At 38.5% G+C, this 26017-nt stretch overlaps 1 protein-coding gene across 4 annotated transcripts in view; it reads left to right on the top strand.

The window, feature by feature from the left end:
* Nucleotides 1–26017, top strand: part of trrap (transformation/transcription domain-associated protein) — a 112649-nt gene that overhangs the window by 75097 nt on the left and 11535 nt on the right. For 3 of the 4 annotated variants that reach the window (XM_073827660.1, XM_073827659.1, XM_073827658.1), the window contains 9 exons: nt 2612–2807; nt 2892–3157; nt 5915–6015; nt 7795–7996; nt 12123–12284; nt 16620–16710; nt 16819–17018; nt 17863–18124; nt 25525–25750. In XM_073827660.1, coding sequence (XP_073683761.1) covers nt 2612–2807; nt 2892–3157; nt 5915–6015; nt 7795–7996; nt 12123–12284; nt 16620–16710; nt 16819–17018; nt 17863–18124; nt 25525–25750 — 1706 coding nt within the window. Of the gene's footprint in view, nt 1–2611; nt 2808–2891; nt 3158–5914; nt 6016–7794; nt 7997–12122; nt 12285–16619; nt 16713–16818; nt 17019–17862; nt 18125–25524; nt 25751–26017 lie in introns of all 4 variants that reach the window. The other variant, XM_073827661.1, reaches the window with a different exon arrangement.

The raw sequence follows: 26017 nt of genomic DNA, 5'->3' as shown, positions 1-26017 counted from the left end.
CTTATTTATATAATGCCAACACTTTCTTTGTTTTAATAAGAGAGTTCGCAAAAGTGTAGAAATCAGCAAAACTGAAACCGGCACTTTGGTTGGTGAGTGGATTGAAACATAGCCTCCTCTGATTGGCCACAGTGATAATCAAATCAACATACATGTCTGTGATTGGCTATTGCTGAACGCTGTAAAACACGCGCTTCTCACGCATATGACAGTGGATGGAAGTCCCAAACCGCAAATTGAAAGGGTTTTTGTGATGGTGTTTTGTTCGCCGATCTAAGAGTTAACAGGCAGCGGTCCTGCGTATCCGTACAGCATGTGGACATGTTAAAAACTAGGCACACTGAGGTATTGGCTGGCCTGCTATATATTTTTATGTCCGATGAGAAGAATAAGACCGGTACAGTTCTTCAAAGCGCATAAAAGGATTCAGTGTGTTTTAGTTTTGTCATCTTAATTAGCTAGTTATTTAATTTATACATATTTAGTGTAAACCTATTTATATATATATATATTTTTTTTTTCATTCAGAACCGCTGCTGATGCGTGATAATTTAAGTATATGTCAATACAGTTTTTGTTGTTGCTCTGTATGCTGCTGTTTGCACGTTAAAATAAAACATTTGCTTGTATTTTTAATGTATCATCACAGATACTCGTGCATTCTATTTTTATTTTAAACTAATTTATTATTCTAATTTTATCAGTTAACGGTTAATGTTCGGATAACGAGCAGCGGTTGTCGGTCAGGAAAATTAACCGAAATGAGCATCCCTATGCGAGAATAAAGCCGCAATGTTGCGAGAATAAATTCGGAATACTGCGAGAATAAAGTCGGAATACTGCGAGAATAAAGTCGGAATACTGCGAGAATAAAGTCGGAATACTGCGAGAATAAAGTCGGAATACTGCGAGAATAAAGTCGGAATACTGCGAGAATAAAGTCGGAATACTGCGAGAATAAAGTCGGAATCCTGCGAGAATAGAGCCGCAATCCTGCGAGAATAGAGCCGCAATGTTGCGAGAATAAAGTGGGAATGTTGCGAGAATAAATACGGAATACTGTGAGAATAAAGTTGGAATACTGCGAGAATAAAGTCGATAAGTCACACAATATGGAAAAAGATGAGAGGTTTCAAATTTTTTACTAAAAATAGCCAGTAATCAAATGTGATTGTAGTTTGTGTGCTGAAATGTGATGTTGCATTTTATCCAGCAATATTAAATGAAATTTCTTAATGTAATTATCAAAATAATTTAAGTTCTCTATATTTCTATTCAAAAATAAACAAAACTTAAAGAAGAAATTATATGCTTGTTTTTTTCACCTCCTCTTCTGATATGGCAAATATGAATTTAAAATAAAAAAAAATGTATAAAACAATATCCTACATAAAAAATAAATAAATAAATAAAAAATTGTAAGTTTCGGGGTGGATATTTATTACTCGGTGTTGGTAAAGAAACGGCTGGACTTAAAATACATTATTGGCCACACTTTATTGGCTGTTTCAGCCGTGCCTTCAGAAATTCAGTCTTTGCCCCAGAGCCATTGACTTCAGTGATAATTGAATTTGCTGATAATTGAATCTGTTTACACCTGCACTCCTTAATGCAACGATACCGAAAAACCGAGTCCAATAAGAGTGATTGGAAGGGACGGGAGAGGCAGACAGGAGCCGTGAGACACAGAGAGTGAGAACGCCACCAAGTTTAAAATGGCTCGTAATTACTTTTCCCCATCAGATAGTGTTTGATTAAATACCTGCAAGAAAATTAAATTTACATGATGAATGGGCACTCAGAATGAAGGTTATAATGTGCCATCAGCTGATATTAACAGATAATTGTGAAAAATATTGTATTTCTTAATTTATTTTGTTTTGGGGGGATTTGATTTGGCAAGTCCATAGACTGATTTGAGGCATTTATCTTGTAAAGCAGGCATTACTATTGAGCGGATTGTTTTTGGATGCGTGTATGTGTGTTCGCGGGCATAATTCATTACCACGGCTCAAGCTACTCATCGTGTGCATGGTAAAACATCATGTTGTAAATCACCTTGTAAGTGCCAGACTCCCTCCCTCACGTCTTTCTTTTCCAATTCACACAGGAGATTGAAGATCCATGTGGCATTTCGGTAAGAGTGCGGTGTGTGTTTACCGGCTGATATGTTAAGGTCATGCATCGGTAGTTTCTGAGGAATGGGTAGCATTTTTTAGGTCACCGTGGCCTGTGTCCTCTGCCGGTGTGGTCTAAGAGTCGTCTGAGAGCGTGATTAGGCATTAACGGAATAGACGCTTCACTTGTGCTCTTCCCTCTCTCTGCCTGTTCTCTGAGTAAATGGCTTTTAAGATACTTTGATCCATCCATTCGTTCAGCCACCTCGAGACTTCGTTTCTCTATTTCTTTTTCTTTCTCAATAGGAATCATAAGCCTGTAATACAGTCCCAGTAATGGATTTCGGAGAGCTCTGTGTGTGTGTATGTGATATGTGGATTCTTGGATGACTGTAACCCTCAAAATTAAACTGAGCAGGAGTTTTGCTGCATCCTCCTGGTAGATGTTTACATTGAGATTTTCATCTGTTTATTCCTGTGTTATTCTTAATCAGGCGGCCCAACAGATTATTGAGCTACAAGAAGCTGCTCAGATTAATTCTGGCCTCCAGCCCACCAACCTGGGCCGCAACACCAGCCTCCACGACATGAAAACTGTGGTGAAGACCTGGAGAAACAGGCTGCCGATTGTCTCCGATGACCTCTCCCATTGGAGCAGCATCTTTATGTGGCGGCAACATCACTATCAGGGTATCAGGATATGAAGTTGAATTTCAGTTACATTCTAATGGTTATTTCAGCACTTTTGATCCAATGTATTTTTTTTTTCTGCAGCCATTGTGACTGCGTATGAAACCAACACGCAACATGATCCCAACACTAACAACGCCATGCTTGGAGTCCACGCTTCTGCATCAGCCATTATTCAGTATGGGAAGATCGCTCGAAAGCAAGGTCTGGTCAACGTAGCTTTGGACATTCTTAGTCGCATCCACACCATCCCCACTGTGCCTATTGTAGACTGCTTCCAGAAGATCCGCCAGCAGGTTAAGTGCTACCTGCAGTTGGCTGGAGTTATGGGCAAGAATGAATGCATGCAGGTGAGTGAAGTGAACATAACTGTATATTTTCAAAATCAGCTAGTTATTGGATTCCCTGTAGTGTTGACACGATACCAAAATGTTGACTCTGATACGATACCTGATTAAAATATCTTGATACTACTACTGAACTGATACTACAACAAAAACAGAGAACGACAGGTAAAGTAAACGAATAATAGATGATCTAAATGGAGGTTATAGTTATCTTTTTTTTTAAAGGGGGATGAAATGCTTTTTTAACATAATAAAAATATAAAAATCACATGCCAAATCTTATTTCATGATGTAGTAATTTTATTTCACAATAACAATTTATCATGATATAGACAGTTTTTGTTATTTTATCTTTGTTATTAATAATAAGAACATGTATGCAAGTAATAAACTAAAGGAAAAATATTATAAAACAAAGACACAATTTAAATAAATAAGGCCCTATGAAATTTGTTTTATCCCCAAATTCCATTTTATTTTTTCCAAATTCATTAAAAAAAATTTTTTGGGATTCTGTTTTTCCTGTTTTTCCAGAGTCTATTTTAATGGTTCCATTAACAAATATTAATCAATGTATAATTAATTATATACATAACAAAAAAGTGTGAAACAACTGAAAATATGTCATATTCTAGGTTCTTCAAAGTAGCCACCTTTTGCTTTGATTACTGCGTTGCACACTCTTGGCATTCTCTTGATGAGCTTCAAGAGGTAGTCACCTGAAATGGTTTTCACTTCACAGGTGTGCCCTGTCACGTTTAATAAGTGGGATTTCTTGCCTTATAAATGGGGTTGGGACCATCAGTTGTGTTGTGCAGAAGTACATATAATGTACAGTCGTGGCCAAAAGTTTTGAGAATGACACAAATATTAGTTTTCACAAAGTTTGCTGCTAAACTGCTTTTAGATCTTTGTTTCAGTTGTTTCTGTGATGTACTGAAATATAATTACAAGCACTTCATACGTTTCAAAGGCTTTTATCGACAATTACATGACATTTATGCAAAGAGTCAGTATTTGCAGTGTTGGCCCTTCTTTTTCAGGACCTCTGCAATTCGACTGGGCATGCTCTCAATCAACTTCTGGGCCAAATCCTGACTGATAGCAACCCATTTTTTCATAATAACTTCTTGGAGTTTGTCAGAATTAGTGGGTTTTTGTTTGTCCACCCGCCTCTTGAGGATTGATCACTCTTCATAACATTCTGGAGTATATGCAAATTGCTATTATAAAAACTTAAGCAGCAACTTTTCCAATTTCCAATATTTATGTTATTCTCAAAACTTTTGGCCACGACTGTATATATCTAGTATATATAGAATTAAATATTTTATAGAATTAAATATAATTCCACATGTGTTAATTCATAGTTTTGATGCCTTCAGTGGGAATCTACAATTTTCATAGTCATGAAAATTAAGAAAACTCTTGAATGAGAAGGTGTGTCCAAACTTTTGGTCTGTACTGTATTTATGTACTCATATATTGAGGCGACAGAGGCTGAAGACACCGCAAGTGTTCATTCATTCATACAGAGATGTGCAGAATGTGCAGGATTCATATTTAAATTGGCAAAATCTGTGATATTCCGTGTTATACAGTAAATTTAGTTTTTATGACTGGATCCTGTGATTCTGTCCACGTTTTCCACTTCGCTTTAGTCCTAAATAAACGATATTGATACGGCTCTCATCAAAATGCTTTCCGAAAGTACCAGTACTGGTAAAATGCGGAACCGTACTGTTTTTTTTTTTTTTTTTTTAAGCAGGGTATCGCAATACCTTTTTAGTACCATTATATCGTGCAATACTAGTCTTTCTTAAGAATATCCTGTGTATTAATGTGGTTTTAGGGTCACCTGATTCCGATGCATATTTTAGAGTATTTTGTATTATAAAGCAGCTGGATGGAGTGTGATGGTGTGGTCTGTCTTATTATTGTTCAGCTCATTTTCATGGTTAAAATTTAGTCATTTCAATTCTGTGATTGGGAATGTTGCATGGGGGCAAACATTTTCACAGCAGGTTCTAATTAGCCAAGAAGCTGGATGACTGATCATAATAAGTTAGTATTTAAAAAAACAAAACAAAAAAAAATACTTCTTAACAACACTTTTAAAAAGTAAATTTGTAAACTTTTTATAACCTTTATCGTTTTTTTTAAACTGAATATGATTATTTATCATTACTGCTGTCAAGCTGACTTCATCTATTGCAAATCTAGTTTACTTTGCCAACTCACCTGCTGATTTTGCTGTTAGCCGGACTCTCTTAATCCAAATAACGCTGCTCTCATTACGGTGAGAATGACTGCGGCGCTGTCACAGTAAGGAATGCATTCCAAACAGTGTAAGGAATGGGCTGCTAGCTGCAGCATTCGCTTAAGCCTGATTAATGGAGCTGCCTCAACTGAGCTCAAGTCATTAAAGTACCATTGGATTTAATAAGTCTCTCTCTCTCTCTCTCTCTCTCAGCTATCACTTGGACCTGTTCTGTTCCCTTTATCATTTCTCTGGCACACTCTAAGCCACTGGCTCTCACCTGGGAGTCTTAGATTGAGCTACAGAGATGTCTACAGCAGATATACTCTGTTGTCAGTGGTGTTGACTTTTGATGTATAGGTATTCTAGGTCAGAAAACTACACGTTGGCTGCTTCTGACAAATAAGACCCATCCATTTCAAGGGACTTTTTATTAAATTCATAAATGTGAAATATACTTTGAGGAATTTCAAATGCAATCATTGTTGTTGTGTTGTCAGGGTCTGGAGGTGATTGAGTCCACTAACCTGAAGTACTTCACCAAGGAGATGACCGCCGAGTTCTACGCTCTCAAGGGCATGTTCTTAGCCCAGATCAATAAGTAAGAGTTGATCCCTGGCTTTGTTCATCTTCTCTCCTTTTCTGCCTGTCACTTTGAGTCTTCTTCTTATCGCCCTCATTCGCTCTTTCTTTGTCTTTAATTGACACCGCTCTCGTTATCTTTTGTTTTGCGAACATGTCTTTGTGCTGACAATAACAAATCGGAAAAAGAGATCATTAAGAGCTCGCTTTTAAAAATCAACAATTTTGCGAAGTCATTATGGAGAGGAAAGATAAACATCTGTGTGAGCATGTGTGTTTGTGCCACTAATCATCCCTTCTAAAACTTTAGGCCAATAATGAGGTCAGAACAGTCGTTAACAGTCAATATGAGAGTATGATGAGTAATTAACCTTATATAGCATGACTGCAGCAGAGGATAATGACACTGAACTCATGATGAGTGATTATCTTCTGTCATACCTCTATTGACTGGCATTTTCACGAGTCAATCAGCATTTCCTGGTGAGAATATGTCATGTAATTGGGATACATCTCACCATACTGTAGGTTAATTTGTGCAATAAAGCCTGGGGTTCAACCACCAAGATGTTTAAAGAAAAGTAGAGAGAAATGTAAGAAATGTAATCTTTTCATGTTGGGTTCACGCATGATTTAAGAGAAAAAAATGTTGTTATTACAGAATTATTACGTTATTACAAAACAGTTTGTTTTAAAATATTGAGAGTTGGGTATCTAAGTGAATTTTAATTCACAAATTATCATTGAAGAGGTGAGTTCAAGTGATTCCAGACCAAAACAAAGCATCAAGTCGTTGAAACTGATAACTACCCCCTTTTGCAACACCATAGCTCTATGTAGGCCTTCCTTTTTTCCTCATCACGGGTGAATTGATGGCGAGCCCAGAGCCTTGCGCTGGATTGGAATAGCTTATTAAATACACATGCTGAATAATTAACTCAATAGCAATTTGTGAAATCTCTGTGATCAGCAGAAGTTTCCCCCAGCCTCAGCAGGGCCTAATGTAATCATTACATTTTCACTCTCTATGAATATTAACGCAGGGATTTGATAAAGCAGTAGAGCTGTCGGAGGGAGATGTTTGACACTTGACTGGGCGTGGGGACTTGTGTGCTCTCCAAGCCCGACTCTCGGCAAAGGCCGCAAGCAGAAACATATTATACATGTCCAAGACTGACGTGACGCTTCAGTGGATTTGGGCTCCCCAGATTCCCATTGCAATCAAGTGTAATTTTGTTGCTTGCCACATACTCATTAAAAGTTTCCATTATATGTGATTGGTTTAGTAGGTGTGTCATAGGGTAACATTTAGAGATGGTGATGGTAAGGACAGAGGCTTCAGGCACAGATTACGAGTCCCATCCAGTGCTTTCAGTCTCTTATAAAGCCCTTTATGAGCCTTTCTCAACTTCTATTCTTAAAGTGCTTCTTCTATAAAGGGCCCCTGAAAAGATGCTCCGGGGGACAAATTCTCTAAAACGCTCTAAAACGGCTGATGAAACAAAATATTGGACCTGGTCAGCTAATTTCAGTGAGGTGCTGAAATACTGGATAGTTTTTAAAAGTAATAGTGTTTCCCATCGAGACTTTCTGTTAGATACTCTTCAATTTATAGTGAAATGCCTATAGGAAGTGGATATATGCAGTATAATTATGATAAAGTTTAAATACCTCCTGTTTACCAGTGCACCACTGGCAGAAATTTTCACTGACTCAAGCTTAATCCACCAAAGTGCACATATTCTTAGCATTTTTAAAATATCAAATATCTCATTCGAAATGTTGTCTCTACTTCCAGGTCAGAGGAGGCAAATAAGGCGTTCTCTGCTGCAGTGCAGATGCATGATGTTCTTGTGAAAGCCTGGGCTATGTGGGGTGACTACTTGGAGAACATCTTCGTCAAAGACCGCCAGCCCCACCTTGGTGTCTCAGCCATTACCTGTTACTTACACGCCTGCCGCCATCAGAACGAGAGCAAGTCACGTAAATACCTGGCCAAGGTACAGTCTTTTCACTCTTTTCTCTTCTGCTGGCCTCAGCGAATGTGTCAAATGGTATAATTTAAGAATGTGCATAAAACTGCCCAGTCTTGTGTAAATTCAATCTAGTGGTATTTTTTATACATTTTTGTGCATTTATGATGTTAAAAATAAACCCACAAAGTCACCATGAAATCAAAAATGTTGAATCATTTATTAGAAATGATTTATCCTTGCACATTATTTAAAAAAAATAAAAAAATTCCAATTGTAATCTTTAATTAAAAACATTTCTTCACTTCATGACGTAAGACTCAAAAAAGGGGTTGGACTTTGCTGATTGTCCAATGACCAGGCTTTTAGCACCCTTCGCCAGGAGTTTGATTGACAGGTGATCTGGCCAATCATAAAGCAGGATCCGATATTTTGTTCAACAAACAAACCAGACAGGAATTTTAGAGTTGTACTTGAAAATATATGTGTATTAACGTCTGTAGTTGAGACAACATACCATCTGATGTTCATTCATGTGTATTTTTGTGCCACAACTAACAGGAAGAGATCGATTCACATTTGAACCTCACGCTAGAACTGACGCGCTATCACATTAAAAGCAAAAATATATTTATTGTTTGAATTTCATTACAAATAATGTGTGGTGTCAAAAACGCAAGTGCCTCAGTTCATGCAGCATGTGAACTGATCATCTCTTCCTCCTTACTACTAGTTCTAGCACAAAATAAACATGATTGGACAGAGTTATGTTGTATGTCTCAACCACGGAAAGACGACAATACACCATAGTCCACTGACGTTAATCTGACTGTCCTGTTTGGATTGTTTGTTGGACAAAATGGCCGATTCTGCATTTTGATTGGTCAGATCGCCTTTCAACCAAAACTCCCAGTGAAGGGTGAAATCCGGTCTTACGTTTCAGAGGCTGCTTTACTCTGAAATGTGACCCTGGACCATAAAACCAGTCATAAAGTTCAATTTTTTTTAAAATTAAGATTTTTATGTCAAAAAACTGAATAAATATTTTTTCTGTTGATATATGGTTTGTTAGGGTAGGACAATATTTGAAATATTTAATAATCTGAGGGCGCAAAAAAACCTAAATATTGTGAAAATCGCCTTTAAAGTTGTCCAAATGAAGTTCTTAGCAATGCATATTACTAATCAAAAATTAAGTTTTGGTATATTTACAGAAGAAAATTTGCTAAGTATCTTCATGGAGCACGATATTTACTTAGTATCCTAAAGATATAAGAAAAATTTATAAATTTGACCAATACAATATATTTTCGGCTATTGCTACAAATATACCCATGCTACTTAAGACTGGTTTTGTGGTCCAGGTTCACATACGTCGCAACAGGAAAGACTATCGGAACTTTCATTTCATGCCAAATTTAATATAACATGAAAGTGAAAGTCATGACGTATTGTCAAGTATGGTGACCCATACTTGAAATTGGTGCTCTGAACTTTCCCATTGGTTGTGATTACTGAAAAGAGGGAAGTAAGAACTACTTATCAGTTGTACTTCGTAATCTAGAGAGCAACATGTACTTAGTGTTTTTCTTCTCAATAACAGGCAAAAATGGTTGGCAGAGATGCAGAGAGCGTGTCATAATGGGATAGCATCTTTTTTTTGACAGGCTTATAATTAGTTTTACCATTAAACCCATTTACCATAACACACAGGCAAACTCAGTGCTCATTTGTGGTCCAGTAAACCCATTCTGCTCTGATGGCTTTGTTAAATGGGGGCATATCTGTCACCGTGCGCCATTTCTGAATTAATGCAGCTGCGGCAGAGGGAATGCTCTGCATTCAGACTGATGAACCTCCTATGATGGATGTAATTATATTATTAGACCTGATGATGGGTTTTGTATGGATACTATGCACATGGCAGTCTGGTCTCTGTCGAGTACTGTACACTAGATCAAACAGCTCCATTTGGCTTTTTCCCTTTTTTTCCAGTGTGGGTTCCACTGCTAGGAGCACTTTAGATTGTGTCTGGACTGTTGCTGTCCACTGAAGCTTTAGAGACGGTGGCGTAGTTTACACGTGATTAATGAGAATAGCTGCTCGCTGATTATCAGTAATTATCCGTAAGCCGTGTAGCCCAGGCTGTCCAGTGCTTAATGTCTCCATCAGGCCTCAGCAGAGATGAAGGTTCATCTGTTACCATCCCACCAGCCACCATAGCAGAGCCCCACCAACAATAGCAAGAGAAGACAGCAGCTGACTGGTGGGAGTGAGGCGGCCGAGATGATTTTACAATCCATTAAGCCCTGGAGTAGCTATTTCATGAAGCTGATGGCCTCATCGTCAATCGCTGACATATAGATTTAGTTTTAAATGTGAAAGTGTTACCTGGTCAATCATATAGGTTGATGGACGTTTCATCCAAACGGACTATTTCTGAATGTTGTGCTAGAGATCGAAAAAATTGACTTGATAACTTGACTTTGCAAATTAGAGATTTTTGAACAACTGCCTTGTACATGAAGAGATACTATGCATAATAATGCAAGGTAAAAGGAAGATAAAGTGAGCATTTAGAGGAAGTTTGCCTCTTTAATAAATTGAATAAATTATCCCTTTGCATAATAAATATTTTAAATGTAAATAAATGTAAAAAGGTTCATTCATTTTAAATGTCCATGCCATTAAATATAAATGAAAGCCCATTTCCGCCATGTAAGGAAAATAAATTCATGCCTTAAAAAGTCGAAATTATTACATACTTAATTAATAACTACAAGATAAAGAGTCAATATTATGACTTTCCATAGTTTAGACTTTTTATCTCGTAATTAAGGCTTTTTAAGTAAAAAGTTATGAGATAAAAAGTCGAAATTATGACTTTAGATGTCGAAATTAGACCACCATCCTGTGACCAATGTGTTTATAAAGTCATTAGGTCAGTTGTGAATTGTAAAGTCTTAATTTTGACTTTTTATCTAAATTTCGACTTTTTATCTCGTGATTATAACTTGAGTTATGATTTCGACTTTTTATCTGACAATTTTCTTGTATGACTGATGTAAGTCATAATTTTGACTTATCTCGTAATAATGGCTGAAGTAAATCAGAATTTACTTATCTCGTAATTATGACATAAGCATGTCATAATTTCGTTTATTAAGGCATACTGAAGTCATAACTACGAGATATAGTCAAAATTATGACTCTTCATGATTTCATCTTTTTATCTCATAAATACAGCTTTTTAAGTCAAAATTATGACAAACTCATAATTATGAGATAAAAAGTCAGAAATATGACTTTAGATGTTGAAATTAGACCACCATCCTGTGACCAATGCGTTTATAAAGTCATTAAGTCAATTTTGAATTGTAAAGTCATATTTTTTTTTTTTATCTCTTAATTATTATTTAAGTCATAATTTCAATTTATCTCGTAATTATGACTTTTCATAATTTCGACTTTTTGGCTCAGTTTCACAGACAGGGCTTAGACTAAGCCAGGATTAAGCCAAAGTTCAATTAGGACATTTATATAATTTTTATAAACATGCTTAAACAAAAAACATTACTGGTGTGCATCTTTAGACAAAACAAAGACACTGATATATTTTAAGATCTGTTAGTGCAAGTTTCTTTTAGTTGAAACAACTCAGACTTACATTTTAGTCTAGGACTAGGCTTAAGCCTTGTCTGTGAAACCGGGGGTAAATCTCCTAAATACGACTTAAATGGAAATTGACATACTTACCTCATAATTATGAGATAAAAAGTTGAAAATTATGGTTTTAGATTTCAAAATTAGACCACTATCCTGTGACCAGTGTGTTTACAATTCAAAACTGACCTAATGGTTTTATAAAGTCATAATTTCGACTTTCTATCTCACACTTATGCCATAAGCTTGTCATAATTTCGACTTTTAAAGGCATTCATTTTTTCTTACGTGACGGAAATGGGCTTCCATAAATATAAAAGGATTTTTGCTTCGAATAAAATGTCAATGTCATTTTTCTTTATTTTACATTGTTATTTTACAGGCTGTTTCAAAGAAAATTTGTAGACATACTATATTTTTAATAATATATTAAATTATTTGTCCTGAATCAGAACTGTTGCCAAAAGAGACTGCTTCTGTACTTCTTCAGGTGCTGTGGCTGTTGAGTTTTGATGATAAGAACACATTGGCGGACGCTGTGGACAAATACTGCATTGGCGTGCCGCCCATCCAGTGGCTGGCCTGGATCCCTCAGCTCCTCACGTGTCTGGTTGGCTCAGAGGGGAAACCTCTCCTCAACCTCATCAGCCAGGTTGGATTGCTCACTACATTACCTTTTTATAGCAGCAAATTCATGCTTGATATATCCATCTAATCAAGATTAATTTCATTTGCGAGCGACAGTCTGCAGTCAAGACCCCCTTTGTCAAATTCCTAGTTTTACCGGTTCCCTTTTTATTTATTTATGCAAAGCATTGTTATTGGGTTAATATCAAACACTCTCCAACTGTGGGAACAGAACCGCCAATTAAACAAGAGACTAATTTGCCCTCCTTGATTTAGTATTATTTCCAAGCCATTTAAAAAGCTCCTGAACTTCAAAGAGGAAACAGCTGCTCCAGGGGCCCATAGAGAGAGGGAGAAAAAAGGAAACTGAGGAGAGAGTTCTATGTACTTAACCCACGTAAAAAGACAACAAAATCCCCCTCTCATTCAGTGGCTTGTTCCAAACGGGTTTTGCATGCAGCTCGACCACCTCCTTTCTCACGCATACATGCCAGACCAACGGCTTCTAATCTCTCCATTTCAGCACTGACGCACCCGTGCAGGAAATGCTTCACTTTAAGATTAAGTACACTTGAGTCCTTGATAAGCACCCAATGAAATGGATATGTTTGCACACCATAATCTCAATTAATGGAGTTGTCAAGGCTGTTTTAGGAATGACAAGTCTCCTTGTTGAAGGATCTTTGGGTCTGATCTAAGGCAGTGATGACGAGCGAAAGGTAGACGTTTTGTAAAACTCTTGATTTTCAAGTGAAATCTCCAGCGGTTGGAGCACCTTTATCTCAGGCTCTGAATTATTTAGCTGTGCTCCAGTTGGCGGGATGTTTTAAAAACGTTTGGTGAAATATTGATGAAGGTGAGCTGTGGGGTGCCTCGAGATGAAACCGAGGCGAGAAAAACTCAGCACCTTTATGCACACAGACACCCATCACATGTACGCACACTCTCACGCATGCCCTAAAAAATGATGAGACTTCTCTCCAATTTTAGGGGTGATCTCTCCCCCGTTGCCTCGTTCATTTTTAATGCGATACTTAACAAGCTCTTAACAGAAGGTCTTGGCGATGGCTGCTTTTCATGTAAAAGCCCATCTGGACTCCGAGGTGTCTCTTTACACCTAAATGCCAGCCTGCTTTCTGCCGTCTGTTTGACAAAGATCGTGTTTCCACTCTAATGGGCTGCTTGAGCTGGGTGCTGTGAGACCTGAGAGGGGCTGCTGGCGGTTTGAGAAGGAGCGCTGTCTGCCGCCTCCATATTTGTCTTCAGCACCCCCCCACCCTCCACCACACACTTATGCGGAAAGCATTCACACCCCTCACGGATAGTACAGTGCCAGGGGAGAAAGAGGAGAGGAACAAGTTGATAAGCATGTTTTTTGGGACTATTACATAACAATAAGAGGATCCAGAGATTGGGTTATGAGTCAGATCTCTGTCTGGTAGATTTAAACTGTACAGACTAGGGGCAGGCATTTTTCTTCAAAAGAATAGGTCTCTCAAGTTATTCCAAAAATGAAAATTGACATCTTTTACTTATCCTTATGTCACACGTTTACCTCATAAAGCGATCAAATGTCTTCAGAAAATTTGGACTAAACTGCTGATTAGTTTTTGATGTGAACTTTTGATGCATAAAAGTGGTAGTTGTGTAGAGTGTTGAATGGAGCATGAATAAATTATGTCAGAATTAATTTTTGGGTGAACTTTTTAAGAAACAGTATTGCCGTGTTATTCCAGCAATCCTGAAAGCCCAAGATTGGGAAAAAAAATAATCAAATATTATTCTTCGTTGGAGCCATGGCCTCATGGTGCACATGATCAAACATTTTGAGACATCGATTTGTCACAAATTCAATTCTCTTGTAAAAATGCATACTCTCAATTTAAGTGTCAAATTCTATGAAAGGTAAGTTAGGGAGTAAGTTAGTCAAGAGAAAAAAAAACATAAAAAAATGTGCGTATGTGTGGGTATTAAATAAAATTTAAATACATATAATAGAGCTGCACAATTAATCCTATTTTAATTGTGATCACGATTTCTGCTTCTCATGATTTATTAATCATATTTGTGATATTTGCCCTCTGGTTATTTATCCTGAAAGTGTTTTGCTTGTGTCATCTTGCATTGGTAAAAAGCCTCTACAAGCTTTCATGGTTGCAGTTGCCGAATTTGCAGATTTTAATCCTCCGATCAGAGCTTTTCTTGGATTTACATTTTCCACCCAGTGGTTTACTTAATATTTCCGAACCTGGCAACCATGCGCACATGCTAAATTTACAGATGAGTTGAAAACACTGGTGAACAACTACACTCACTGGCCACTTTCTTAGGTACACCTTACTAGTACCGGGTTGGACCCCCTTTTGCCATCAGAACTGCCTTAATCCTTCATGGCATGGATTCAACAAGGTACTGGAAATATTCCTCAGAGATTTTGGTCCATATTGACATGATAGCATCACACAGTTGCTGCAGATTTGTCAGCTGCACATCCATGATGCGGATCTCCCATTCCACCACATCTCAAAGGTGCTCTATTGGATTGAGATCTGGTGACTGTGGAGGCCACTTGAGTACAGTGAACTCATTGTCATGTTCAAGAAACCAGTCTGAGATGATTCGCGCTTTATGACATGGCGCGTTATCCTGCTGGAAGTAGCCATCAGAAGATGGGTACACTGTGGTCATAAAGGGATGGACATGGTCAGCAACAATACTCAGGTAGGCTGTGGCGTTGACACGATGCTCAATTGGTACTAATGGGCCCCAAAGTGTGGCAAGAAAATATCACCCACACCATTACACCACCACCAGCCTGAACTGTTGATACAAGGCAGGATGGATCCATGCTTTCATGTTGTTGATGCCAAATTCTGACCCTACCATCCGAATGTCGCAGCAGAAATCGAGACTCATCAGACCAGGCAACGTTTTTCCAATCTTCTATTGTCCAATTTTCGTGAGCCTGTGTGAATTGTAGCCTCAGTTTCCTGTTCTTAGCTGACAGTAGTGGCACCCAGTGTGGTCTTCTGCTGCCATCCGCCTCAAGGTTCGACATGTTATGCGTTCAGAGATGCTCTTCCGCATACCTCGGTTGTAACGAGTGGTTATTTGAGTTACTGTTGCCTTTCTATCAGCTCAAACCAGTCTGGCCATTCTCCTCTGACCTCTGCCATCAACAAGGCATTTGCGCCCACAGAACTGCCGCTCACTGGATATTTTCTCTTTTTCGGACCATTCTCTGTAAACCCTAGAGATGGTTGTGCGTGAAAAATCCCAGTAGATCAGCAGTTTCTGAAATACTCAGACCAGCCCGTCTGGCACCAATAGCCATGCCACGTTCAAAGTCACTTAAATCACCTTTCTTCCCCATTCTGATGCTCGGTTTGAACTGCAGCAGATCGTCTTGACCATGTCTACATGCCTAAATACATTGAGTTGCTGCCATGTGATTGGCTGATTAGAAATTTGCATTAACGAGCAGTTGGACAGGTGTACCTAATAAAGTGGCCGGTGAGTGTAGGTTGGAGTTAGAAATATTCTGCACAAATAAAAGTATAATACAGCCAGTTTGATTTCCTCCACTTGGTTGTTTGCAATGTTTATGTAATGTATGATTATATTTTTTGAGAGAAATATTTAACCATTATCGTGCAGCCCTTATATAGTAAATTTAATGGTAATACTTTGCAATAAGGTTCATTAGTTAACATAAGTTAACAACTTTAGTTAACATGAACTAAGAATGGCCAATACTTCTACAGCATTTATTAATCTTAGTTCATTTCAATACTTACTAATGCATTATTAAAATCAAGTGCTTATTAACATAAGTAATTTAAGTTGCTGCGTTATCAAAAATGGCCATTGCTGCAAGGTTATGTAACATGAAACATTTTGGGTTTTATATTCTAACAAAAATAGCTATCGTATGTCGATGTACTGTTACTGTGCTGTTACTTGTGATCATACAGTCTTACCCTACTGTTAATTAAGAGACGTTTGTTCATAGGGCCAACGTATCAGTGCCGTTTTGATAAATACATGAGTTTTTGGGCTAAATCGTTTAACAGCCTGAACCTTCTCTTTGTGATGCTGTTCAAGGACACAGCAGATCTATGAAAGGGAGAAAGCGCACACTCGGGTTTGACAAGCTTTTAGCGAGTGTCATATTGAGCCATGGTTTTAATCTGCCCTTGATGTTTGTCCATCTCATTGCTTTCCCCTTACGGTTTCATTTTCAAAAGCCTGCACTATCACAGAGAAGTTTCAAAACATGTCAGCACTACGTTTCTCTCTCTCGCTCTGACCCAAACCCACAGGGACGATCTGAAATGTAATCTGCGACTGTTTCTCTTAGGTGGGACGTGTCTACCCTCAAGCGGTGTACTTTCCGATCCGAACCCTGTACCTGACGCTGAAAATCGAGCAGAGGGAACGCTACAAGAGTGGTATGACTGGAGTTTTTTTTTTTTTTTTTTTTTTTTTTTAGGACATTCACACAAAAGAATAAAAAGTCCTACAGAATTCAACCGTTCTGTCGTTTATCTTTTCTCCAGATTCTGGCCAGCAGCAGCCCAGTTCGGCGGCTGCCCAGACCCACTCGGCGTCCGACCCGGGTCCCATCCGTGCCACTGCTCCCATGTGGCGCTGCAGCCGGATCATGCACATGCAGCGTGAGCTCCACCCCACCCTGCTCTCCTCTCTGGAGGGCATCGTGGACCAGATGGTCTGGTTCAGAGAAAACTGGCACGAGGAGGTGAGCAGTTTTGTGTGTTTAAACGGTAAAGTGTGTTTGTATTCCAGAAACGAGTGGCTACCTCTTAAAGCACATCAGCTCTTAGCGCAAGTTAAACATGACATGAATGCGTTTTCTGTCCGGTTTGCTTACGTTCTTTAGTCTTACGCCGCATGCTCTCGCACACGTAGCTGTTTTCAGAGGGCCGGCTGAGCAGATGAAAGCTGACAGAGGGGAACGATTGGGGCTCAGTGAGGCTGAAAAGTGGTTTTGCAGTGCAGGTGGACATTGGCGCTCCAGTGCTAATCGGGCTTTGGCGAGGGGCTCACCGTGATTGATGGGTGAGGGGAGTGTAGACCGAACGTGGGGAGATTGGATTGCCGTGACAGGGCTGATGCGGTGATGCGTCGAGACTGGACAGGGACGCGAGAGCCCCGCTCCTGTGGGACGCTCAGCGCGAAACAGCAGAAGAGGAGAACGGGAAAGGGCGAGGAAAGAAAGTTTAGCAAGGAGAACTGGAGGATGAAAGAAATTGGCATTGAGAGAGCTCAGTGAAGTAAAACGTGGGTTTAATTTTCCAGACATTGATGAAGTGTAGTCCCAGACTAAATTAGTCTGTTAATGGCGATCTTCTTCACTTGAAGTCTAAGCTTAATCTCTGCAGCAGAGACCGGTCGAGGCGGGCTCTTACTGATCTCTCTGGTGAACATCTTCGCCTCTGAAGGATTTTTAGTATGATCAAAATGGCAAATTGGATTGAATATGTGGGAATGGTGTTATCCTTCATGGTAAATTGATAAAGACTCGTTAACCATTTATCCTCGTCTCTTGGTTTTTCTCATTTCTCCCTCATTTCCTTCCTCAGGTTTTGCGGCAGCTCCAGCAGGGCCTAGCTAAATGCTACTCGGTGGCATTCGAAAAGAGCGGAGCCGTGTCCGACGCTAAAATCACTCCGCATACTCTCAACTTTGTAAAAAAGCTGGTCAGCACGTTTGGCGTAGGCCTGGAGAATGTCTCTAATGTGTCCACCATGTTCTCAAGCGCCGCCTCGGAGTCCCTGGCCCGCCGAGCTCAAGCCACCGCTCAAGACCCTGTGTTCCAGAAGATGAAGGGCCAGTTCACCACAGGTCAGAACATTCACAATTCCTGTGCACATTATTCTACATGGAAAACGTCTTTCAGTTAAGTGATATTTTTCGACCTGTAATATATAAAATGCAACTTTCTCCACATCTGATGCTAACATTATCGTACAGTGTGTTCCTGCAGTCATAGGAAAATGTAGAAATCAGGGAAAGTGTTATTTTCAAGCCTGGAAAAGTCATGGAAATTAAAAAGAATATATTTTACAGAATAAAAAAAGTGGAAATTTCTATAGTCTTGATCAATCAATTATTAAAATATTACGTTAGTCTTACATTACATAGCGTTTATTTTTAATCTTTTAGGTTTTTGTTAGGTTTGTGCTTTTTGTAATTTCAATTTAAATATTTTTATGTACACTGTATTGCCAAAAGTTTTGGGACACCCCTTCTAATGAAAAGGTTTGACTACTTTAGTGATTTCCAGTATAAATCTTAATGTTTAAGCAACAGTTTGGACAGGACCCTTTTCTATTCTAACATGACAATCCCTTCGTGTATTAGGCAAGGTTGAAATGATTGATTCAGTCGGTGTGGAAGAACTTGACTGTTCTGCATAAAGCCAAGTCCTAATCCCAGCTGAACACCTCTGGTGTGACTTAAAATGCAATCTTGAGCCAAAAACTCATCACCAAACACCAATGACTTGTACATACACTATGGACTAAAGTTTTGAGACACCCCCTTCTTTAGAACAGAAAAAGGCACTTCCAAAACTGTGGCAACAAAGATGGAAGCATAATTCATGTATTTAAAAATTGTATTTCCAACCTAGTTGCACCAGTTTTGGAAGTGTCTAAAATGACTGTACCCTTATGTACGAGTCATTAGTGTTTGGCAATGAGTTTTTGGCTCAAGGTCTGCATTTAAAGTCAGCTGGGATTACGACTTGGCTTTATGCAGACCAGTCAAGTTCTTCCACACTGACTGAATTAATCATTTCTATTTGAACCTTGCTTTAAACACAGAGGCATTGTCAAGTTAGAATAGTAAAAGAGTTGTGTCTAAACTGTTGCTATAAAATTAGAAGCATACAATTCCCAAGAATATCATTTTATGGAAATTACTAAAGTAGTTAAACCTGTTCATTAGAAGGGGGTGTCTCAATACTTTTGTCAATATAGTGTAGCCCTATTTTTATTTCAGCTTATTTTAGCAAATTAACTTTTATTTCAATTCTTTGTTGTGGCAACATTCTAATTTATGCTTTTCATTTAATGTTTTTTTTTATTATTCTATTTTTTAGTTTATTTTAGTTTAGGAGCATTAGTCAGCATAAATTTGTCTTGTGATTCTGATCTCTATGAATTTTTTTTTGAAAAATCATGGAAATTATTGGTTAAATTATGGGAGTCCTTATTAGCTGGATTTTCATGATTGATCAAATCTCAATATCAGCCTCTACATTTCTTGCTTTTCTCTGAAATCTCACATTATAAAAGTTTAGCTCATTGCGAATGCTCTTTCCTGTTGTCTTCAAATGTGGTTTAATTTTATTTAACAAAAGCAGAGATAAAATAATTCAAGTCAACTGAGAATGAGCTGTCACACGTGGACTTCCCTTAGAAGTGTCGACAGAAGTCTAACTTGCAGGCAGCACACTTGAAGGATCACGTCCCCTGTGCACAATTACACATGCTCTCACTCTCGTCTCTGTTCTGCATAACCACTTCTGCTCAGAGTTAACCACAGGCCTCTCCACCAGAACGACTCAGAGAATAATTGGTTCTGTGAACCATGTGATTAGATTTAATGGGAAGATGACTATGGGCAGAACCATGTGTGCGTATATCAAGGTGCTGTTGACTGTAAAGAAATCACAGCTTTAGGTAAACATGCTTACCAAAAAACATTGCACATGCCTATTATGCGTAGATTCATTTCGAGAAAAAAGAGGTAATTTTCCAAAATGTTTTTATTTTGAAATTTTATTATTATATATATACTTTTTTTTTTGTTTAATCAGGTGAAGGGTGATGTGTGTAATTTCTGTCACCAAGCGAAATTGCAAATGTATTTTTGGCCAAATGCTCCACGTGTCTTCCTGAAATCCAAACAATTATTCCAGTGTTGCCCAGTTGTTTGGCACATTTTTACACATGTATCTTTAAATCATAGTCATCTGTTTCTCATTTTTTATTTTTTTTCCAAGTTGGGAACCGAATGCTGTTTTTTTCCCCGTGACTTTACCTTTAAATCCCAAATGAGTAGGGAAGAACTTGGCACGACTCCTTCCTGAGGCCAGTTTTGTACACATTGCCCGACAATAACCTTCCAGTACCCCCGGTGTATACCTGGCTCCCAGAAAGCAGAGCGTGTATGATCCGAGGCGTATGTTAAAACAAACTCCCCCTCAGCTGTCCTCTGCTCAGGAGAGCAGAATGTGTTTATACTTCCCTTCCCTGTCCACCTACAGTCTCTCCACCTCAGTAAACTTTGAATCCTGGAGCTACTGTTCTCGTTTGCCTCATGAAGCTCTATCCAGAGGCCTGTGTGTGTGTTCATGGCCTTAGAGGACTGTTAAGGTTGTAAGGGTGTAAAACAGATGTTGTGGTGCCAGCTATCTCTGGGCAGTGAGGCGTGGCCATTGCGCCCTGAGCGTTCTCTGCCCGTCTGACATAGTGTGCTACTGGGAATGAGTTTTGGAGGGGAACCAGCAAAGCGCAAAGCCCGCTTCAGTCCCTGTATCCTTCTTTCCTCTTCCGTAGGGGTTTCTCCTCCATGCTCTCCATTCTAACGCACATGTCCAAACAATCACACACTCCAGCACCATTTGGCAAGGTTCCTTTAATCCAATCACAATCAAGCCAAGTAATTTGATCATTAATTTAAGGGGGTATTTCACCAAAAAATAGAAAATTCTTGATTACTCACCCTTATGAAGATCCAAACCCAAAAGTTTGAGAGCTTTCTGACCTTGCATAGACAGCAGCGCAACTATCACGTTCAAGGCCCAGAAAAGGTAGTAAGGACATTAAAATAGTCCATGTGACATCAGTGGTTCAACCTTAATTTCATGAAGCTGTGAGAATACTTTATGTGTGCAAAGAAAACAAAATGAGCGACTTTATTCAACAATTTCTCTTCTGTGTCAGTCTTTGCCACGCGTTCACGAGAGTGCCAGATATTCATCTGCTTACGAACAAGGCAAAGCGTATCCGGCTTCTACGTTCGCACATCGAAGACTGACAAAAAGTATTCTCGTAGCTTCATAAAATTAAGGTTGAACCACTAATGTCACGTGGACTATTTTAACGACGTCCTTACTATGTTTCTGGACCTTGTAGTTGCATTGCTGTCTATGCAGTGTCTGAAAGCTCTCGAGTTTAATCAAAAATATCTTAATTTGTGTTCTAAAGATGAACGAAGGTTTATGGGTTTGGAGCTACATGAGGGCGAGTAAATAATGACAGAATTTTAATTATTGGGTGAACTATCCCTTTAAGACATATTTATATTACATATTTATGTTTAAAGAGCAGGATATGCGTCAGAAAACATTCAAAACATTTTTTCAGGATCTACATTTAATTTTAGTCATTTGTCAATGATTTCGAAATGATTCTTTCAAAGTAGTTCTAAGCTTAAGGTCTGTAAACCCCTCCCTTCCATAAGCCTACTCCGCTCTGATTGGTTAACTGGCCAAGTCTGTTGTGATTTTGTACAGAGAGGAGTACTTTAGCAAATTCGCAAGTGCTACCATTGACAAAGCTTGTACATTTACGTGAAACCGTAATATAGTGCTCCAATCCGTTCTTAAAATAGTGACAAAAAACATTTAGTTTAATACTTATGCAAGCAAATCGTGCCCACAGCTAAAGTGTAGCTGCTAAACTGTAAACACTTAACAAAATTGTAATGGTTGATATGTTAGCTGAGTGCTAATGTGACTAACTGATGAAACAATACAGTTTGTAAACCAAAATATGTGTATATTCTTTACGATTAAAAAAAACGAAGTAGGGCTGGGCGATTTGGCCTAAAATCAAAATCTCGATTAATTGAACATTTTAACCCGATTACGATTAATGAACGATTATTTTATTCATTAACATATGAAATTATATTTAAATAATATTATTTTTTTTGCCCTCATAGTTCACTGACAAGTTTTGTACAGTAAATATGCTCACATATTACAAGTGAGAGATTTCTGAATGAAGGGTGCACACACTATCTACTATCTATGATTATTTATTAAACATCAGTGTTGAACAACTGAAATTAAAGCACACATTGCTTAAAACGAAAAGTCACATTTTTCATAAATTAGTGAAAATAAATAACTTGCACTTTTGGAAACAAAATAAATTATTTATAAAATAATAATAAATATTAAAAGTAGAAAATAAGCAGTATCTCTTCTAAATAAAATTACTTTTGTATATCCTGTAAATACTTTTTACTGTATAAATACTGCTTAAGCTCTCCATCGACATGTTGGCGGAATAACGTAACGGAGCGGGGTCACCTGACTCCACACGCAGTAGTGTTTTTAAAGGGAAAGTAATTGAAATAATTGACCTGGAAAAATTTGATCGATTATAGGTTCTGAATGTCGATTTCGATTACTTTTCGATTAATCGCCCAGCCCTAAAATGAAGTAATTAGAACAACGGCAGTCTACATTACATTCTTAGGAAATAGTGGGTTCGCAACAAATTATCAGAACTATTTCAGTAAGACAGTAGTGTTGTGGTTTACCTGAAAACCTAAAGCTGCACTAGGTATACATCACATATTAGCACAAAAAAACGTGATATTTTGAGCACTCAGTTAAAAATATACACATAACGTATCAATCGTACTTACAGGTTGTGGTTCAGAGAGGTTTGTTGGTATAAATAAAGATTAGCATTGAACTTTCCAAGATTAGAGAAGCAGTCCTCTGTAAAATTAACGAGCACACAACAAAAGATTTGAATTGTATTACTGTGGTATAGTGGAAAAAAATAATTTTAACCACTGATTCTTCACATTATCCTTATTCAGACGTGAAAACAAAACATTCTTGCTTTCACAGCGCAGAACACAGCGTCTTCCCGATATGATGTAAACAGGTCAGAGTCTTCGTACTTCGTGGGCAGATGAGGTATATGCTAATATGTTACCTAGTGATGTATATCGGTATCAGGCAGAAGATTCAAAAATATGACAACTCGTTAAGGCGGCTCGGAGTCGACTTTCTTTTCAGAGACAGTATCTTTATTTACCATCTACTTTTTTGATTAACAACTTTTCAGACTGTTTACATTAAAGGATAGCTGTTACAAACTGCAAAAGAGATATTTTTTTGAAAACCCATACGACCTGCTGTTAAATAATACAGTAAAAAATTTGTTTTAGTGCTCTTCTCTTGAGTTTTCTTTTCTAACTGTGTAACATGGACATGGTAACTTTCCTAAAGTAAATGTAACGTTAGATGGCAAGTTGTATCCAAACTATTTTATCTTTCCATGGTTCAGTTCTAATCGCATAATACAATGTCTATGTGATGCGACACCAACTTTGACCTGATGACTCATTCTATTATTGATGTATTGCACGTTTGCAATACTTCCAACAACAGTACAAATGGATTCAGAACTTTCACTTTTATGCATTTAGTGTAGAGAGCCTCAAGCTGTTGCAGCGACGTGATATGACTGCAAAAGCTGTCATATCAATAGAACAAGCACAAACATTTTTTGTGTTACGTGGCTTTAAATGAGTCTTTGCAATTTGTGATTCAAATCATTGAAGTCATGCAATTTCTACTTTTTTAAAATATTCTTCTAGGTATTTTTTTCTCTCTTTAAAAAAAAATAGTTTCAAGTTTTGCTTAACTTCTTGCTTAAAGTCTACATTTTTGTTTTTGTTGAATATAGTACTGGGTAATGATACTAGTAATAGTACTGCAAGATAGTACTAGTGGTGTTAATATTTTTGAAACATGTGTTTTACCGTAGCAGGGTTATGCTCAAGCGTTGCTGTCTGCATTGATCTAAAGCGGGAGCGTGTCTGCGGGGCCGAGGCTGTTTCAGGGCTCCTGTTGTGCTGTACACTGTGTTCACTCAGGCATTTCAGTGATGGAATTTAAAGTAGAGAATTCACCCGAGACTGCTGCACAGCGAGCGGCGCGGGCAGACGGCCGATGGGGGGGTGTATTTTTAGCGCTTGGCCACCTCCACCGCCCAAGCATTATTAGGTGCAGAAAACTTCCGCCTTCTGTGTATCTCATTCACAGGTCAGAGAGCAGAGACTTTGTTTTCTACAGCAGCGGGAAGCTCAAATCCCTCTAGAGTTGAGCTGATCCTGGGTCAGTGAGACAGCTGAAGCCGAGCGCACCACACTTCCCATCCATATTCGAACCGACAAAGGTGTTACATTTATCAGGAAAGAACTGCGTTGCCCGGGAGGCGCCGTTATCTGAAAAAACCCTCGCTTCGGGGCGCCGTCGCTACAGGGGATTGTCTGTTCATTTTTTTCTAAATTGATTACACCAAGTCGACCGCTGTGCGTAGCTGTGCTTTTCAAGTCACATCTCTTTCTTAATGCTCACTGGTCATTAAACACCTAAACAGTCTTAAAGTCTCTCAGAAAGAGTCGGATTGCCTGAGATTATAGAGCGTGTCTGATTTCAGAAGACATCGTCTAATTCGGGGCGTGGAAATGCTCATGTCAGTTCACTGCTAATCAAAATGTCATACGGGACATTGACGATATTGCGAGTGTCATGTAAGCACTGAGAGTTCTTTAAATGGCCTTTCATTATGTGCGGCGGCCACATCTCACTGGCTTTGACATGAGTGGCAGCTCATTGCAAGATGCTTTTGAATTAAAGCCTCTTCTGCCAAAGCCTTAATTATACGAAGAGATGTTTTTCTTGAGGGTGTTTTTCCTCTTAAATGTATAAAATTAAATGCCAAGCTATTTCAATATCTGCGGTCTTTGGTATTATTAATGTAGCACAACAGAAGAATGAAAGTGGAGCAGCTTTTAGCCTATTTGATAAAGACGTTCTGGCCCGGAGGTTGTCTCTAAAATTGGGAACGTGCCTTGCATTCCAACCATACCTTTTGTGTCTGCTCTCCAACTTAATGCGCAATGTCATTTAGAAGTTGCATTGAGCAGTTAATCCTTTTTTCCCCTCCTCATGAACCTTGATGTTATCAGCACCTTCACGTCGCAAGGGAAACCTAGGAGGAAGTGCACCACTTCTGTTTCCCTGATCCAAAGATAACGTCTCCTCGCTCAGTCTCTTTCACACAATCTCAGCCGGTTTTACGCCACGTCTACCTCTTTCACAGATCTAGAGTCTTTTCCATCTGTTCTTTTTCAGTGTTTCTTAGCTACCCTATTTGTTCCTCTGGTTTACCTTGCACTGTCACTCTTTCTGTTTGTAGATTTTGACTTCAGTGTTCCTGGCTCCATGAAGCTGCACAATCTCATTTCAAAGCTAAAGAAGTGGATCAAGATTCTGGAAGCCAAGACGAAGCAACTGCCGAAGTTCTTCCTGATTGAGGAGAAATGCCGTTTCCTTAGCAACTTCTCGGCCCAGACTGCCGAAGTTGAGATCCCGGGAGAATTCCTCATGCCTAAGCCCACACACTATTACATCAAGATTGCCAGGTAACAATCAATACACACTAGGGATGGAGTTGCTCTGGTCGACTGATCATCTAGTGATCTAATAACAGTCTAGTCGATATATTGATATATACAGTCGATATATATCACATTTTGCTAAAACTTAATTTCAAAAAAGGAAAAAAAAATTAAATGAACTAGTCAGCCCCACTAATTATCTAGTTGTCCAACAATTTACTGGATTTGTAATTTTTTTGTGTGTGTTTTCAAGCAAAACCAAAACTTTATTATTGAGGATTTTCCTTAAAG

Source organism: Garra rufa, chromosome 22, assembly GCF_049309525.1.
Source record: "Garra rufa chromosome 22, GarRuf1.0, whole genome shotgun sequence".
NCBI classification, from domain to species: Eukaryota; Metazoa; Chordata; class Actinopteri; order Cypriniformes; family Cyprinidae; genus Garra; species Garra rufa.
The sequence above is the reverse complement of the archived record's forward strand: the minus strand, read 5'-3'. Positions and strand labels throughout refer to the sequence as shown.